Here is an 18,447-nt window from a genome sequence, read left to right as displayed (position 1 = left end):
ACCTGCAGCAGCACAGAGAATGTCTGTGCGTACACTGCCATGACCCACAAGCCTCCCCCTCTCTCTGCGGAAGCGCAGTGGTGACCACTTCAAATCTGCTCTAGCTAAAAAATGCCTTTACACTGCAAAACACTTCAGTGAGTTACTTATGGCAGCTTCACAGCTCATTTACGTAAAGGAATCATGAGCCGCGGATGAATCAGGCTCAAATAAAATGATTTGCAAAAGGCCACACAGTAAGCAGCAGGGAGGACGTGAGCCAGGGACTAAGAGCATGCTCTATTGTGCTTGGTTCTGCCAGTGCAAAAATCCAATGCCAGCGTGCAAAATGCACCATTTTCTCTGCTCCAAATCTCGACAAAGAGATAAACAAAAGTAGTTTCTCTCATGTGATACAGCTGCCTAGCAAACCGACCTTCATGTCTTACTTCAGAACTTTATGAAAGACTGTAACTTCCTTTTGCAGTCAAAATTATAAAGGATCTTTTAAAGAAAACTTTCTAGCTACACTCTTCTCTCTTCTTGGGAGGAAACTTAAATGTAGTGAAGACTTTGAAGTGAGCCTTGGGTTTGCTACAATGGACTAACCTGATTAGAAATCATGCAAACTCTTGCTGCTCTTTAGCTGCATTCCCCCACAGGCTGTATTACAGCTCTCTAACCAGTCCCACAGCATTGAATGATGTCATGGGATCTGCAGCTCAGCGAGATGAAAGGGATAAAGCGGAACCCGCTGGCACTGGGGAAAGCTTCCAACACACAATCCACAACACAGCTTGGGAACTCAAAAGCTACAGATCCAGCCACTCAACCCCAAGCATTTCAGAATCGTGCGCATTCTCCCAGCACAAGTAAGGAGAGGGGGAAAAGAGCCAGTGCAGAGCACTGAAAGGCAGAATTTGAGCGCAGCTACCTGCTGGAAAAGGAGCTCTTTTTCCTCGCCAAAGCACTGCCTTTGATGTACGGCAACTGATCACTGATCAGATTACAGGCATTTGGTCTCAGTGCTCGTCTGCCTTTGATCTGCATGGTTAATTTTATTTTCCCGGATTTGGAGTTTCGTCTGGGCTTGTGCTGACATACTTTTTTTTTTTTTCTTTTTCTTTTCTTTCTTTCTTTCTTTTTTTTTTTTTTTTTTTTTTTTTTTTTTTTTTTTTTTTTTTTAAGGAGGTAAAAGCATTTAATACAGAAGCTCCGGCGGTGTGAAATTAAGCTGCAGAAACTCTGGCACTGGAAAACTTCATCAGATAACAGGTACTGAATTTTGGGGTTGTTTTTCAGTTTTGTGTTGCAAGAATTTAAGGAATTATAAAGTTCACATAACCAATAATACTGCACATCATTGTGTGTACAAAGTTCAAAAGATTGTTTGTAATTTATGCAGCATTTTGTTCGCAGCTCTTGGGCAGAATTATATAGAGAACAGATTATCTAGAATAATAGATTGAAAAACAGAAGCAAACCCAGTATTTTTCAATGCTTTTGGGGCACATAAGATTTGGGGTTGCACTGCTCATTCATACCATCTATAGTTTTGTAAATTTGTATTTGACTACATGTATTACAAGACTCAGGGGAGTACTTATTTTCTGAGGAAAGACCAACCATATCTCCTACACACTGTAATACTTTGTTTGCTCTCAGTGCATTTATTAAACTGTGCCTTCTTCAGACAACACTTTTAAGCCTAACAGTTCCATACTTGAGATGAAAAAAGTCTCCACTTCCACAAGTTTTTAGAACTAAATTTATAAGCATAACATCCCTATCCACAAAAGGAAATGGTTTTATTTTAAGGTTGAAGGGATTATAGTTCAGCTGTACCATATGAAATATTGAAAATAAAAGTAATCTTCTGACCTGATGATAGAAATTTCCTCTAAGGCATTTTAATAAATATATTAAAGAAATCTTAGGTTTGTCTAGAGCCAACAGCTAGTTTTGCTGAATTTCATAGAAGTTTTGCTGCATTTCAGTGATGCAATTTCCACTCACAGTGTTTTGTATTCTGTTCCTCAAACTCTTATTTATGAAAAGTATTGTGCTGAAGAAATTTTGAGACATCTACTCCATAAATTCATTCTAAGGGAACAATCTTTTGAAGGTTTAGGATTATTCACACATTTGCAGTTTTAAAGGGCCAGATCTTTGTGCGGGTTTGGGCCAAATCCATGAGTGTTCTGTGCCTGCAGCTGGAGTCAGACTGTTAAAATAAGACTCAAACTCCTTCTGTAGTATTTAAATATAATTTAGATTTTCAGAAGAACTTAGAACCCATAATTGGGACCAGACTTGCAAACATTCCAGACACTGAGGTCTTTGAAAATCTAGTCTTAATGGTGGCTAGTAATACTGACTTATATAGTCTTAGGTCTTAGGTGTATATAAAATTTAGGCGTATATAAATTTTAAATACATTTATTAAGAAATTGCAACTAAAAGTCAGTCAAGCATCACTTGAACACTATTCTTTAAGATGTCTACCAGTCCACAGGACCTTGAAGATATTCATATTTCAGTATGCACTATTGCAACATGCAAACCCCAATTTTAACAGGCTGCTTGCATTTGAGGAAGACCAAGTTATCAACACTTCCAGATAAATGTAGATACCTTTCATTAGTCAGTCTGCAAAGTTTGTTTCTTCTAATTAAAACAGTATTTGTATATATAAAACTTCAATTTACTGAATATCAAGAGATAATATGCCAGACACAGATTAACTAGGCCTGACTTGGAATCACTTAGTTTTCCATGCCACCAATTAATTCACATTCTTACTTAACAAGTCAATTATATTATAAGGAAAGTAATTAGCACTGTATGAATAATATGTGTATAGCTGTCAAGAAAGAATATAATTTAAGGCATAGCCAAAGCAAAATATAGTATTTCTCCCTAAGTAACAATGATGTGCTAAAATATGTTCCTGTAACCCTGGAAAGATGGCTTTATTTATTAATTCTATGCTTTGCTGTTGAGCTTCTCTGCCTTTCCAGTCCCCTCTTGCTTGTTGCTTGCTTTCCAATATGTACATATATTTTCTGAGGAAAATTGTTTCTAAACTTTACCTCTCCTTGGTGTAAAGTAGAAAGGGAAGCAAATTTTAAAAAATAACACAAGGAGTCTTTTTCCTCAGAAGTCAAAATAGCTGTGCAAGTCTAATGCAATTAAACTATCACTACAAGGGTCTGACCTATCACACAAATGGGTGAAGTTGCACACAGGAGAAACACTGGTTAATCAGATAGATTACACTGTTGAGTAGGATTTGTATAGATAATTATTTGCAACATTTAGGCTCTGAAAATGCATTTAAGAAACAAAGTTTTTTTAAATTTTGTAAAAAGCCCCTAGGATTTTAGGTAATCCACCAGATATTTAAACCAAGATAGGCGTCAACCCAATTAAGCTGAAAAATATCTTTGCTCATCTGTATGTAAGTGAGGCTGAAATGAAAGCACACTTGAACACATTCAAGCATGGTGGGAAGAGGATTTTCAGCAAATTTTGTTGTTTTAAATAGCAGTTCTCTGACAGTTTAGCCTGTCATTGATCTGACTTTTAAAGATTAAATAGTAATAATTCTTGGCACTAGTAACTTTGCTTTTACTAAGAGCTGTATAAACATTAATTAATCCTCAGGCTTAAGCCTTCAGAAACAAAAAATTCACAATGCTTTTTCAAGCAGATCTGACTAGGAAACTCCCAAGTGTATGATTTATTTATTAAAATAGCTTGAGCAATTTCTGATTATAAATAGAGCCATTTTCAAACAGTGTGCCTTAGATAACATCATAAACATATTTTAAGGTTTGTAATAGTTAAGATTATCAAAAGACATTGCACAGTTATACTGACATCAGTTTCCAACAGCTGTCATAACAAGAGTAGATCTATCTCACAGTTGACTGGGGGAACTGTGTTAGCATTTGAGATATGGAGATAACAACTTCCTATTGCTGTACAATTTCTGCTTCCACATCAGATATGTCACGCAACTTAGTCTTATCAAAGGGGTCAGCTGAAACTTCTTTCCAAGTATTTCTTTTTTGCTTTCTCTGTTGTAGTGAGAATCTCTGTACTAGTTCTAACAATTCACTTCTTCAGTTTCCTGAGAAGCATCATGATTTAAAACAATGCAAACTCTACAATTTTCAATACCTTTCAATGATGAATGGAACTAACTCATCCATTTTACATTCAGAGGAAAGATTTTACATGCTACAACAAGAACTTAAATGTTTAAGTTCCAGTGTTACAGACAACACGTTGCTCTGAGTTCATTAGCATAGTAACCCACTGTCTGATGAAAGTCTTAATGTTTCTTTATATGGTAATCCTGAGTGTTTAGTCAACACTTCAAGAACTCTGAGATATTTTAATACCATTGTCTAACTATACTGCTTTAAAACAAGTGTCTGAAACACACATGATGATTCTACTAAGAAGAACTCATGCAACAGTTTCACTGGTGGCTCCAGAAAACAGATAACACACAAAAGATTGTCTGTAAATAGTGCGACAGTGTGCAGTGCTCAGTGCTGTGCAGCAGCTGCTATTCACAACAGATGCGCTGCTGTTGCGCCGCAGCATGCCATTCCTGGCTGAAATTCCAGCCCCTTGCAGAGCTCCTCCTGGCAAGGGTCCTGAAGCAAAGCTCTTCTTTGAAGGCCCTTCAGAAGAGAATTACATGAAAACCCCTGTACACTCAGAGTTGTTTGGGTTTTATAATTGGAAACAACTAGTTTTGCAGCAGTCATTTCTCTCTTTGCATACAACTTGCTGGATTTCAATAAGCACTCCTTGTTTTTAGAGAAGCACTTTGGCTGGTGATCTTCAAACTTTTTTGGTGAGGAGATCCAAAATTTCTGTTTATTTGAAAATGCTTTACCTCCCAATATAATAGTTTGTTCATTTTTTCAGAGCCTAACCCTGTTCCTTGTGTGTCCATACAGTTGTCTAGACTGTAAGCGGATCATTAACTTTTTCATTAGAAGTAAAACTAATAACATGAAATCCTTGCAGCAGCAGTACTTTTACCAAGGTCTCCAAGACTAGTTTCACCAACTAGTGGTTGGAGTATCACTACCTTCAGAAAAGCTCCTAATTTGTGTCACAGTAAGTGGCAGAAACACCCAACCTAGTGACTATGAATAGTGTTTTACTATCATAGTAAAACATACTATCAATTTACGATCCGTGAAGGGCTGGATTTCTCCATTTCTCCATGGATACTTGCATTTGGTATTGGGCCTGTGCTTACAGCTGGGTAACTTATTACCTGCAGAATGGATAGAATATTTCAGGCTCTGAGCTAGCAGGAAGAAAAAGCTACTCAAGAAAGGAGAATTTGCAGTGTGTTATCAGAAAGCCTCTGTCATGCTTTTTGGGCAGGAGAGGTGGAAAGGGCTTTGCTGAATTACAAGGATTCATCGTACACTCACCTGAACAGTGGCCAAGGGCCAGTACTTTTAGAACAGCCCAGCAGCCACAAGCCTGAGCTCCCTCCGCGGGGGACCAGCAACGCCAAGGCCACTGTCCCAACACTGGGCAGCATCTGGAACCAGAGGTGGGCACAGGAGTGCCCTGCTATCCTGTCCTCCTGGTGGGATAAAAGGGACACCAGCCCCTCACTTGCAATTCCCCCTGGCTTTGCACCAGTGGTAGGGGGCACACTTCCCCACTCACGCCCTCCCAGTGCGGACACACGGCTCCATCCATCCATCCATCCATCCATCCATCCATCCATCCATCCATCCATCCATCCATCCATCCATCCATCCATCCATCCATCCATCCATCCATCCATCCATCCATCCATCCATCCACCCATTGGCTGCCCGCGCTCAGCTGACGGGCCGGGCCGGGCCGGGGCGGGGCGGCGTTGCCGGGGTGACGGGGCGCCCGTCGCGGGCAGGCGGCGGCGGGGGCGCTGCGGGCCGGGCGCTGCGGGCCGGCCGTGGCAGGTGGGTGCGTGCGGCAGCCGGGCCGCGGGGGAAGCGACGGCTCCGCCGGGGCACCGCGGGCTGGCCGGGCACCGCCGCCCCGAGGCCGCCCCGCCTGGCACCGAGCCGCCCGCCCGCCCGCCCCTGGGGCCCGCGGCGGGCTCGGTGATGGCAGCGAGCCCCGCGGAGAGCGCCGGCTGAGGGGCGGCGGGGCCGCGGGCAGGGCTCGGCCGGGCCCTGCATCCCCGCGGCCGCTCCGGCGCTCCGAGCCGCCCCCGCGGTGGGTGCGCGGTGGGTACGCGGGGCACGGCGCAGCCACGGAGCTGCTGCTCATGGTGGTGGTGGGTTCTGCAGGTCTCGACAGCCCTGGAGTGGCTGCTCCACGCCCCGGAGTGCGGCGAACAAAAAGCCCTTGAGAGCCGGGCTTTCATGTTCGCAAGGGCTTCTCGTGTCTGCTGCATTAATAAGCTGCTGTTTGCTTCAAACAATGTTAGAGCTGGAGTTGAAGGAGTAGGAGCTCCCCACTTTTTCTTTTGGCTGGTAAGAGGTTTAAAAGCTCCAATTACAGTTCGGCTTATTGAAAAGGTTTTGATTGTTTGACTTCCTTTCCTGTCCTTGTTTAATCTGATCTTGGACCGAAAGCTTTACCTGATATTTGTGAAAAGTCTAAATACTTATTTACCACCTTTATATTTACAACTACTTTAGAAGGATGCTTTTATCAAGTTTATAAAGTGGTCCAGTAGCATTTAATATGAGTAATGGCAAATTGACTCAGTCTGTAGGTAGGTTTCTTAACTACTGCATAATCTCTTTCAAGCACACCTTCACCATCAGGTGTAAAGCGAGTTACTGAGGTACTTAGGCGTGTTACCTGGAAGCTTGTTACTGTAAGAGAAGAGGGTTGGGTTTTTGGAGTGGGTTTTTCTGTTGTTGTTTTTGGTTGGTTTGTTTTTTTGTTTTTTTTGGGTTTTTTTGTTTGTTTCTTTTAGACCTAGAAGTAAGCTTCTTTATTAGTTTTCCAGTAAGATGCTTAAAATGTCAGTTAAGGAGGTAATAACTTACTTTTTCTCACTTTGAACAACTTGCAATCCTAGTAAAAGAGAATGGTGTGAATGAAAGTAACTCATGTCTGTGGTTTTTGAGACATTGCATGCCATCCAAAACTGCTCAAGGCTGAATAAATGTAGCATGTTGGCATTGCACCATTGCAAGGTATATTAACCAGCCCAGTGCTTTATAATTCATGATCCCTAAAAATTACTTTGAAAAAGAACTATTAGTATATTTTGGTGTAAGTGAAGTATGAATATAATACTGGCATTCTCAATGTATTATTTATTCACATATCTGAGTACAAAAGTACAAATGCATCTTGACACTGAGCTTTCATCTAGCAAACCAGTGTCTCCTAGAACTTGAGATGGGTGAGACATATTAAACAGAAGAAGCAACATTTTTTTCACAACAGTTTTGATGTTGTGTGAGTAGGCTCATCAGCTTTGGTGAGAGTGGGAGTTCTTGTGTGAATCACAGGCTCTGATCCTTTAAAATGCTTTGTTTATGTGTAGGAAAATTGTTGCCACATTGCACCTTTGTAACACTATTTCACTCTAATATCTAATTAATGATAAGCTGGATATGTTGAAGAACACAAATGATAAACTGCTTTATCACCATTATTCCTGTAAAGACAAGTACTTCAATTAACATGACTTGAAGTGTGTGGTACTCAGAAGCAGCACAAATATTTCCTGGCTGTGTCTTATGGCCCTTTCTTCTCATCTCCCTCAGCCCCAAAAATACATCTAAGTGGTTTTGATCACCAACAAGGTTCTAACTTTAATCTGCTACCTCTGTCTTTACAAAATTAGAAATAAATCTATAGCGGCCTAATGTCGTACATTTCATGTATGACAGGATTGTAAATTACAGATCTTTTCAACGTGATAGTGTGACGAATGTGCCATAACTGACAGTATGGAGTTTTTTCCCCCACATTTCTTGGAAAAGTTGGAGCAAATGTGGTCAGACAAGACCTCATTTACTTCATAAAGGGGAAGACTACAAGGGTTGTGGGCAGGGTTTAAGGGGAAGGTGTCCTGGACCTGTGAGACAGAAATAACAATGTGCAGCTCTGTAGTGGAAGTTCTTGTCCCTAACTTGCTCCCTTGCTTTGTCTTTGTCATTGCAGCAGCATGAGTACTTTCCCTTCTCTTGTTTCTTGCCCCTGGGGCACTGACTGCTGAAGCCATCTGCCACTCCTTGTTTTATTGCGCCAGTTGACAGCTGCGGGTGGGAAGTAGGTGGTTAGAAAGGAGCTGAGACCCTGTTTGTTGGATACCAGAGACCTCTGTTGGCAAGATAAAATGATTATATTTTCAGCCCTCTTTCTCACCCAGAACTTGTCAGAGTACTCTGCCAGTGTTATAGAGTGTGTGAAAAGTGGTCATCAAGTAAAAATATCAAATCAAGTATGGGAAATTTCAAAGACCTGGTTGTGCATTAACTGAGAATTCACAACTTCAAGTTAAGTCAATGTGAAGTTGAGAGTCTTTACCATTTCTAAAGTTTACCTTAGAAGATGAATGGTGTTGACTTCAAAGTTTTGATGCTTCTGTGTCTGAGAAACCTGCTAGTCAGCCATCATTTAATCATCCTGCTTTGGTTCTTGAGGTGGCGTGTCTTTCATGGGAGAATTTGAAGTATTTTGGAGAGAAAAATGACATATTTTTCTGACATGGACTTTGAAATAAAGTGATGAGTACTATTCAAGCAAGCTGGTAAATGTAGGAGTAAATTTTAGAGGGCCATGGATTCTATAACCTTCAAAGGCTGGAAGTTCTTACTTCCACAATACATTTATTACATGTTTGATATTGCCCTCTTTATACATATGCATAGTAGGCCCCAAATGACCTTGAAATTATGCAACTACATTTCCTAATGCAAGTTTCCTATCCTGAGTTCAGTACATTACCAGTAATGATTGCTTTTCCCTGAGTATTTTAGGCAAGCACATTACTGTTAACCTAATAAGATGTATTTGGAATGATTTAGTGACCTCAAAAAACTCTGTCCACAGATTTCATTCTTCTAATAAAACTGAGTATAACTGAACTCAGTTTAATATCAGTATCTGGACAAGAGCAAATAGTCTTTAAAGGTATGGAACCTCTGTTTGCTCACATGTGTTTTAGAGGCAAAAAACTTCTAATAACCTCTTACTTGAAAGCATGAAGTGAATGGCTAGTATCCAACAGACATCAGTATAATGCCACTTGATATCATAAGAGAAGAAATTTGCCCAATGACAGCCTATTATTAAGTGCTGCAGTCTCTGCTTTTCAAGCAGGGCTTTTTACCGAACTGGAGATTAAAGCAGAAAACATGCAGCTGATGCAGTTATCTATCCTCTGGGACTTGCATTCAATACATTGAGTTATTAAGGTGCCTTTCCATTTTTTTTATCAAAATGTTGTCATGAAAGAAACATTTTATTTGTCCTCTTAACAGCTGTTATTTCTTGTACACTGTCTCATTTCTCTCTCACGTTAGTCAGTATAGTCTTTGGTGTTGTTTTGGCAGGAGTAGTGACAGTGGATGCAATGATGGCATGATAGAGTACCACAGGCATTCATACATGTCTGCTGAAATTATTTAAATGTGTTTTGGTGCTGCTGAAGTGCTCTGAAGTTTAAGGTCCATAGACCTGCAAGCCTCTTTTGGAATCATATTGATCATAGAAGACTCATTATATAGAAGATATATTATAGGCCTAAAGCTGTAAAATCTCATGAGGCTTGTAATGATCAGTCATTAAACTGAACCTTAGTCAAGCATAGGGCAAGTTGGAGAAGTCCTTGCTAGTTTGATGCCAGTAATAAAACACTTGATTTTAAAAATTTACTCTGGGTTGTGGAACTCCTGGTGATTGGACTTGCCAAGACTTATAAAGGCAGTAGTTTTTCTTTTAAATAAAGAATATTTCACAGCTGTGATCAAATTTTACACCTAAGTGTACAAAATGTATTGTGGTACAGGATGGTTTGCCATGTGCTTTTTATGTTCTAAAAGTCCTTGAGATACTTGCTATAAGAAGATCATCTTATAACAGATAGGGCAATTCCAAAACTGAAATACAAGATTTTTTATATTCCTTTTTGTTCTGTGCTGGCATTTCATTTTTATTCCATTGTGACTCCAGAATACTAAAAGATGAAAATATGTAATTAGCTTTGTTTCAGTATTGATTTTGATAAGTTGTATGTATACTGTTTTTTAACAATATTAAATCTTCAAGTGTATTAGAGAAAAGGTATACTATACCTGGATTACATTAAGCTAATGTAGTTTTATTGTAGATAATTAGTCTGCAGGGCAGTTAATTGGGCTGTCCTTAATTTGCTTTATTTTTTCTGTGCTTCAGGCAGCTTGCACAGAAAAAATAGGCCTCTTAGATTATGTTACAGCTCCACATTTTAGATCATTAGGCTTATTACAGCTCAGCAGTATTTTTTGTATTGAAAATTCAATGTGAAACTTGACACAAAAATATACAATTTTTACAATTGTCAGTTTCTTTCTGATATGTTACACATCTACTTTCAGAAGCGAAAGTAAATATCGAAACTTTAAATGAAACTTACTTTTAATCTTAGGAAGAATCCTGGTTTTGAAGTTTTGGTAGTATTCTATAGATGGTCATAATTACATTAGAACTATATTATGGTTTAGCTATTTTTTAGTTATTAAGGAATCATATGACTTGGAATAATCACTTGTCATTCAAATCTAAGAAATTCAATTATGTTTACAACTTTATTTCCCTTTCACACTTCTGTAAAGTTTTAAGTCCTATAGCAACTAAGAAAGAACATGAAGTATTTATTTTTTCCACTAAACAGAATTATGTGAAATAAAAAAGTTAATGGGGATTTTCCTGCCAAGTCCCATTAATTTCAGCATGATTCTTTGGATCAGTATTTAACCAGTTTATTTAATTTAACGCTTAGACTTTTAGTTTTTCTGTCATGTCTTCTCTGAATCACGTGAAGTCAAGCTTGTTTTACAGGACTGCTTTTCTGTAATGCAGTGTAGCCTTATTTATTGTATGATGAGTCTAAGTTATTTTTTCATTTCTTCATATATTACTCTTGGATTTCTGTAGCATTCCAAAGAGAATGAACAGCAAAATTGAACAGGATCAAAATTAAGACTTGATAATTATTTCAAGGCTACTGAGATGCAAAGTGTCACAATTTGTCTCTTATCTAATCTGGTTTTACTTAAAAGATTTGGTTACTTGTTGGCCAGTACATGATATAATGTATGGTGTATGTATTTACCCATTTTCTATGTTTCTAAAAACAGATGAGAAACGTTTCTTGAAATTTCTGAGTTCTCTTAACGGTATTTTTACTGTCTCTGTCTACCGTTTGCTCTTTGCTATTACTAGAAATTGTTTTGTTCATGCGTACCTGATATTTTTTCAGCATTAGAATTGTCAGCTTCTCATGACTTCAGAACTTTTAAAATTTGTTGACTTTCCTTTTTCATTTTTCTATTTGTCCTACAGTGCTTTTTACATGAAATTGTATTTTGGTCATCCAGATTTTTTTCTGAGATTTTTCCATTTAGTGTTTCTTGCATAATTTTTTTCCCTCAGACTTAAAAAAGAAACCTATATCAAGTACTATATCTGTATGTATTCGTATTCCTTGAAACCACGTCTCCTTTTTTACCTATGCTGACATGCATTTAATCTGGTAATTGTCATTGGCCCATAGACCATTGCCATCACTTAAGTGAGAAATAATCATAAAAATGTCATCTTGCCTTTCCTGTGAAGTGCTGTCTGACACTTCTCTACCTGCTCTGTTCTTTCTAGTAGACTTTTGCTCTTTTTGCACTTCAAGATACAGCTTCTCTTAAAAAATATCAATAGTAATTGAAGTATGCTTTCTTCTTATTGATTAGAATTTGTTAACTAGGGTATTCATGCAGTAAAGTGTGGAATTGTGTGTTTATTATAGTTTTTGTTCATTCTGGTTGTATATTTTTGAAAGCATATTATGCTTGCAGTAGTTCCATGTTGGAAAGCATTTTGAGATTATTCTTAATATTTTTCTCTGGTATTTTCCTTTTGTATTGGGTTCCATTGTTTCATTTGTCAGTCTCTACTCTTAAATGATAAAAACAACATGGTGTATTTGAAGAAATTAATTTTTCTCTGTTGATCACATACTTAGTTGAGTGTTTTACAAGCAAGAAACATATGTTAGGGATTTTAGATTCTGTAATCTGGATTGATAGCCAGTTAAGACTCTTTTCTTTTGAGATTTAAAACTAGAGAAACTTTGTGTTTATTGTCTTGTCTTCAAAAGGCATATGATTTTTAAAGCATATATTTGTTGTTTAGCAGTTTCCAGAAATCCATTTGAAAATGTTAATGGCATTGACAGATTGTATTTCTACATGCCAAGTGTCATGAAGTACAATGGACACATGACTTCCGCAATTTAAACAATGTAAATATAATATTTTTTTTCCTTTTTATATTTTTCTAGGGAGAAAGCATCACAAGAAATGGATGCTAAAGGATTACAAAGAGATGATAAACTGAAGGTGCTTGTCATTTTGCTAGTGTATTTGGTAAGTTAAAGATTAATATTTTTCCCCCATGTTGAAAAAATTGTACTGGACACAGAAACTGTGTCTTTTGTTTTACACATTACTGCTAACACTAAAAGTCTTCAAATGCTGCATGCAGACAATGCTTACACATTTTATTGATGTGAGCTTAAGCTTGGTCCACTGATTCATATAATTTCTGGCTGCTCCTCATACACAATTACAAAATTTTACCTTGTGAGCCTCTTCATGGATGAAGGAGTGGACTAGAACAGAAAATATAAGTGAATATAGTGCTGTGGAGGTGATGCTGCTCCACTTCAGAGGTGGCCATCTCTTACTCCAGTGTGCTGTACATAGTTTAGGTGCTTGGAGTATTCAGTTTATGGATAGATTGTAGCACAGCACACAATTACCTTGCCTGCTCAGTGTACTTAACTCTGGCTTGCTGTAGAACTAAGGGTAATTAATAATTCAGAAAGTTATTTTTAAGATCAAAACATGGATTTATTTCTCAGATTTAGTATATTTTGATGAATTTACTTTTGTTTGTTTGTTTGTTTTGTTGTTGTTTTGGGTATTTTAGCTAAGTAAGGTAATTTGCGAGACTGGAGACTGCAGAGAGCAAGAATTTAGGGACCAGACTGGAAACTGTATCCTCTGCAAACAATGTGGTCCTGGAATGGAGCTCTCAAAGGTAAGGAAATCATACTTTCTTGAATTTATTTCTGATGAGTGCATTTATGCATTTGATCTAAAATTATGGGTGTCTGTACTTACATGAAAATATGTATGCTTTTGGCATTTGAGCCTTCTGCAGTTGTTCAAGAACCATGTTATCTGTTTCATTTTTTATGAAATGCTCAGTTCAGAAAATCATTATGCCACTAATAAAGTAGGCAGTACCATCTGGATGGGCTCTCAAATGATTGTTTTAAAGGTAACAGCAAAGGAGGGGAAAAAACTACAGGGAGTTAAGACTGCATAACCTTACTCTGTAGAAGAGAATGCGAAAAATTAATTTCAAACCAGTGATTGGTACCGAGTGCTGACATGGAGGGGTTTAATTTTTACAGTGCTGGCATTCACAATTGGTTCTGGATTTTGAGTGACAAAGTTTAAATATTTTATATATTATTTTTTTGTCTTAACAGAATGGGTCATACACAAATAAATACAGATTAAGATTCAAATGAGAGCTAATATATTTCCTTAGAACAGGAAGAAATAGGTGATTGTTCTGTTTTCACTAGGTCTATGGTTGTAGCACTTTAGGAAGCCAGATTCAAGTCAGGCTTGAGCAATTTCTTTGTTTTACAATTCATTAAAAATGCTATAAACTTAATTCTAATCTTTATGCCATGTGAAATAATTGAAAAAGTTGAGGCCAGAAAAATACAAGATAATATTTAGAAAGCACATAGGAAGTTTTTTTTATTTCATGGAGAAGGAAATACAACACACTACAACAGTGAATCTTAGGCAATTGCATTTTGCTTTTATAACAATTGCAGTTCTTCCAAAAGCAAATCCCCATAAAAGTTTTTGAATTACTAGGATTTGAGGACAATGGAAATGAATCAACAGAGATGAATGCTGGTTGTGATTACAGGCTGGGATTCAGTAGAATAGAAAGTTCACTTGGCAAAATTTTCAACAAAATTCCAAGTCTGAATGCAAGTCACGAGGGGGATCTTAGTTGTTTTCAGTTCAGAGAAAGTAGGTGCTGTGCATGAGCAGGGATAGAGAACAATGAAGGAAAACATAGCTGAAAGGGAGGAATATGTTGGTATTCATTAACTCAGCTGCTGGAGGTGAAGGAGGCAACAAAATGGATTATGTGTCTTGGGAGATTGGATGTCTTGAGGGAGCAGGAGTGTCCTGCCAGAAACCTGAGGATGGTAAGGCAAAGAACAGTGCGGGGTGGTGTCAGGAGGGTGAGGAGACCTACCAAGACCCATGCATGTGTAAAACCCTTTCTGCAGTGCCCAGCTCTGAACCCACATCTTGCCCATTGCCGGAGTGTGAAGCTGTGACCCTGACATAACTGTGCAGTCAGATCCACACCTGGGAGGTGCGGCCACAAAGAGCATCCATTTGCATGCAGAAGGGCAGACTCTGTCTTGTACTTCTACTGAGAGTGTGAAAAGGATGCTGAAGGGGGAATTTAGGGTGTTTAAGGGAATTTGAAATGTTTATTTTGAAAATTTTTTAACATGAACCGTTACTAAGTTTGGTGTGTATGTGTGTTCAAACTGCAGGGGGAAAAAGAAAAGTTCAGTTTCAGTTTATGGCTCTGTAGTTCCTATTATGTTCAGCTCTGAAAAAAAGCACAAGTTAAGTATTGTGGCTTGTGTGAGATTTGAAGGGATTTACTGAAATTGAGTGACACCTTTTCTCTATCTCTTGACCCCCTGTGGTGATTGTTCAGTGCATTAACAGAAATACTTAGTTTCACACTTTAGTGGGAATCCCTTTGTATGTTGGGCAGCATTAGTTAAGGTTTAGTCATACAAGCAATGCTCTTTAAGCAGAGATTTAGACATGACTTATGACATGGATGTGGTTCAGTTTGGAGTTTTTCAGATTGGCTTTAAATTTGAGATGTTCTAGGGGGTGTTTTAATTTATAAAGGCACTTGTAAATATGTCACTTTGTAACAGTGGGCCAGTACTATGTGCATTTATATAGTTAGATAATATACTTATCTAGTTGGCAAACAAAACCCAAAAGCATAAAAACTCAGACCCTCAGTAATTACACTCAATTTAAAGAGAACTGCTAAACTAAACAAGATTATAGTTTGCAGTAGTACACTATTGAAGCTATGGTTTTGCTTCACCTATTTTTGTTTACAGTCTGTTAGTTTACAGATTGTTTACAAAACTGATAGGTTTTTTGTTTACAGTCCTGATTCTTCTAGGACTAGTTTGGTGTTTTTGAAAATAGGAATGATGGTTAATTTCACTATGTAAGCAATTACTTGTCACAGACAATAATAGGCTTTCAAAAATATTTTTCTTTTATACTAGGAATGAAATAACAGATTTTGTTCAAACCTAAATGATTGGAATTATAATTTCCTGTATAAATAGAGGTACAATTTTCTGTGAATCATAGTGAAGGATGTGATGCTGTGGCTGTAACTGAAATGTGGTTGAAAGTAGTCATGCAGAACTACAGCTTGAAGCAACAAATATGTAAAGTCAAAGGTCAAAATGCAAAGGGAAGAGGCCTTTAATGATACACTTGAAGTAACTTGCAGCCCAGGAGAAGTTTTGTTTGCTTGGTTTTTTTACATATGAGAAAACAATGATATAATAATGCTACAGTTTAATAACAATTTCTTAACACTTAATAATATGCCAGTTTTCCTGTTGAATATTTAGTGCTCCTGCATAAAACTAGATATACTGCTGGATGTGTCAGCATGATTGTGTGTCTAAGTGTATTGTAAAATGCAATGTTAGTGGTGGGGTTTTTGGTTCAGTTCTCCCTGAGTGTTTTAAGCAATTGACAGACAGGTTTCATTTTTATATTTGTAAAAAAACACATCAGCCTGTATGGTTGAATGCAAAAGCCCAGCTTTTATCACCTTGTGTATGAGAAATTACCTCAGTTACAATCAAAATATGTAGTTTTCTTTCTTGTCATAACTTTACAGAAATACAGGGCAAAAACCCAGCTGTACAGACTGCATATGTGTGTGTATACTTATTTTTACAACTTCAGTTAGATATATCTATCTTTGTTGCTATACTCTATGAGCATTTCACCTTTCTAAATGAGGGGAATTCTGTTGCCCTTTCTCAATTTATACATGAGACACTAACATAAATCAACTTGCCTGTGGTAATGCAGGAATATTTTGGTAGAGTAGACAGAGGCCATAGTGTGTAACAGAAGCTTTCTCTTCACAAGGCACCATATAGACAAGGCAAAGGGTGATGGGCACAAATTGTACCAGGGGAATTTCTTTTTTATAGTGAGAGCATTCATTCACTGAAACAATCTCCCTAGAGTCCCCATCACTGGGAGCTTCTGGGATCAACTGGACAGGGTGCTAGATCATCTCAGATCAGCTCAGGTCCCTGACCCATGAGCATTTGCTTCAGATGTTCTTTCAAGGCTCCTTCTGACCTGTCTGTTCTGTGATTCAATGGTGAGTCTTTTAATTTTGGTTGCAAACCAATGCTCAGTCTATTGGATTGACCTTCCTGTATAGGTAAGCAACTTCAGACACTCTTGATAGCATGAAACAAAACAAAACCAGCAAAAAAACAGCCTTATTTCATGTAACTAATTCTGAATCTAGACCATCCTTTTCAGCTTTTGCTCTCACAGTTTAATGGAGCTCTTTTTCAAAAATGTTTTTAAACTAATTTTTCTTCCTTCAAGTAAGAAAGCAATAGTACCACCCACAGCTTTTCCTTTCTGATTGCCTATATGCTGTTCTAATAACAATGCTGCAATGTTACATTAGCTTAGAACTAAAATCCATTGATCACTTATGTTAATTGTATCTTTATTAAGTACTTTTAACATATTGCCATCAGAAGAAAGGAAGCTTTATTCTTGTATCAATAGAATTGATGGGGAAGAGAGTGAAAGCTGCTTCCCATGTTTTTTTGCTTCTATTTGTTAATTTAAAAAAAAAATCTCTGTATAGCCTTCTCTTCTCATAAACATGTCTTTGGTAATGTTTGTGAAGCCATTGAATCACTGAATTAGCTTAAGTTTTCAGTGTGAGCAGTCTTTGTTTCATGTTGTTTTTTTGTTTGGGGATTTTTGTTAGGTTTTTCAGGTTTTTTTTCCTTTTTTTGTTAAGCAGTGCTTTCTTCTGGGGTGGGAGACTGAAATGGTTGTGTTGATTCAGAAGAAAGAATTTGCTTCATGTGGCTCAGCATTATTGCATTTCTCATTCATTTAGTAGACAGCAAAGCTTCCCATAGTTAAGCAGAAATAATGTAATACATTTTATTCTTTAAGTGGCTTCAGTTTACCAGTGCCTGAATAGTCATTGGTTTGGATTGATAGTAACAGCATTTCATCCTATCTTATATATGTTTCTGAAATAAATCAAGCCTTATATACTATTGACATTTATACCAATCACAATTAATGCAGAAAAAAAAATGACAGTTCATGTTTCAGCCATTTTCTTAAAGATATTCAAGTACAGAATTGAAGTCCTTCCAGTCCTTTCACCACCATTTTTTTAAAGTTATCAGCTGAGCCAGTGCACTGAGGACAACATATGTCAAGGAAGGAATAGAAACCAAGAGGTAAAAGGGAGAGTGCCTGAAGCCAGCAGTGCCATCAAGTGAGCCATGATAAATAGTGTCACTGAGAGACAGCTGGTGGGACAGAGACAGCTTGGTGGTTGCTGAGGTGGGGCTGTGTGTCACAGCTTGCTTCCTTGTACCAGGTGTATGATGAGGAAAGAGAAGACTTGCAGGTTGTCTGAGAAAAAGGAATTGTGAATGAAACAGGCAGGTACTGTTTAAAGCTTCTCCTGGATGTGACAGTCCTGACACAAGAACATCAGCGTGCTGTGCTGCCACTGACGAGCTGTCACAGTGAGGGCACCGAGAGCAGCTGCTGCCATGTTTGCAGTCACTCTTAAATTTTCAAAGCAAAGAGCTGCTTGTGAGGAAGCCTGCCAGATCTCAGCTCAGGAGAGACCAGCATGTGTTTCTGGAAACTGGAGCAGCTGCATGTAGGCATGTCAAATCATCTTCACTGAGAATGAAACTTTTCTGACCCTAGCTGTGCACTTTGACACAGTAGCTAAGCCTGATGTTTGCAGCATGCTGTTACAGCCTGTCCTGCTCAGAGACTTCTGCTGATAGATCCAGCTCATTAT

At 38.1% G+C, this 18,447-nt stretch overlaps 1 protein-coding gene across 4 annotated transcripts in view; it reads left to right on the top strand.

The window, feature by feature from the left end:
* The first annotated feature begins 709 nt into the window (after positions 1-709).
* TNFRSF19 (TNF receptor superfamily member 19) overlaps positions 710-18,447 on the top strand; it is a 56,992-nt gene continuing 39,254 nt past the window's right edge. Inside the window, exons 1-4 of one of the 4 annotated variants that reach the window (XM_064717261.1) lie at positions 710-851; positions 1,168-1,254; positions 12,518-12,602; positions 13,168-13,278. In XM_064717261.1, the coding sequence (XP_064573331.1) occupies positions 12,537-12,602; positions 13,168-13,278 (177 nt within the window). In that variant the 5' untranslated portion in view covers positions 710-851; positions 1,168-1,254; positions 12,518-12,536. Of the gene's footprint in view, positions 852-888; positions 961-1,167; positions 1,255-5,915; positions 5,970-6,302; positions 6,489-12,517; positions 12,603-13,167; positions 13,279-18,447 lie in introns of those variants that run through there. The other 3 variants (XM_064717270.1, XM_064717277.1, XM_064717286.1) reach the window with 3 other exon arrangements.

The sequence above is a fragment of the Zonotrichia leucophrys genome, chromosome 1 (assembly GCF_028769735.1).
Source record: "Zonotrichia leucophrys gambelii isolate GWCS_2022_RI chromosome 1, RI_Zleu_2.0, whole genome shotgun sequence".
Lineage (NCBI taxonomy): Eukaryota > Metazoa > Chordata > Aves > Passeriformes > Passerellidae > Zonotrichia > Zonotrichia leucophrys.
Note: the sequence above shows the minus strand (reverse complement) of the source record. Positions and strands in the feature narration are given on the sequence as shown.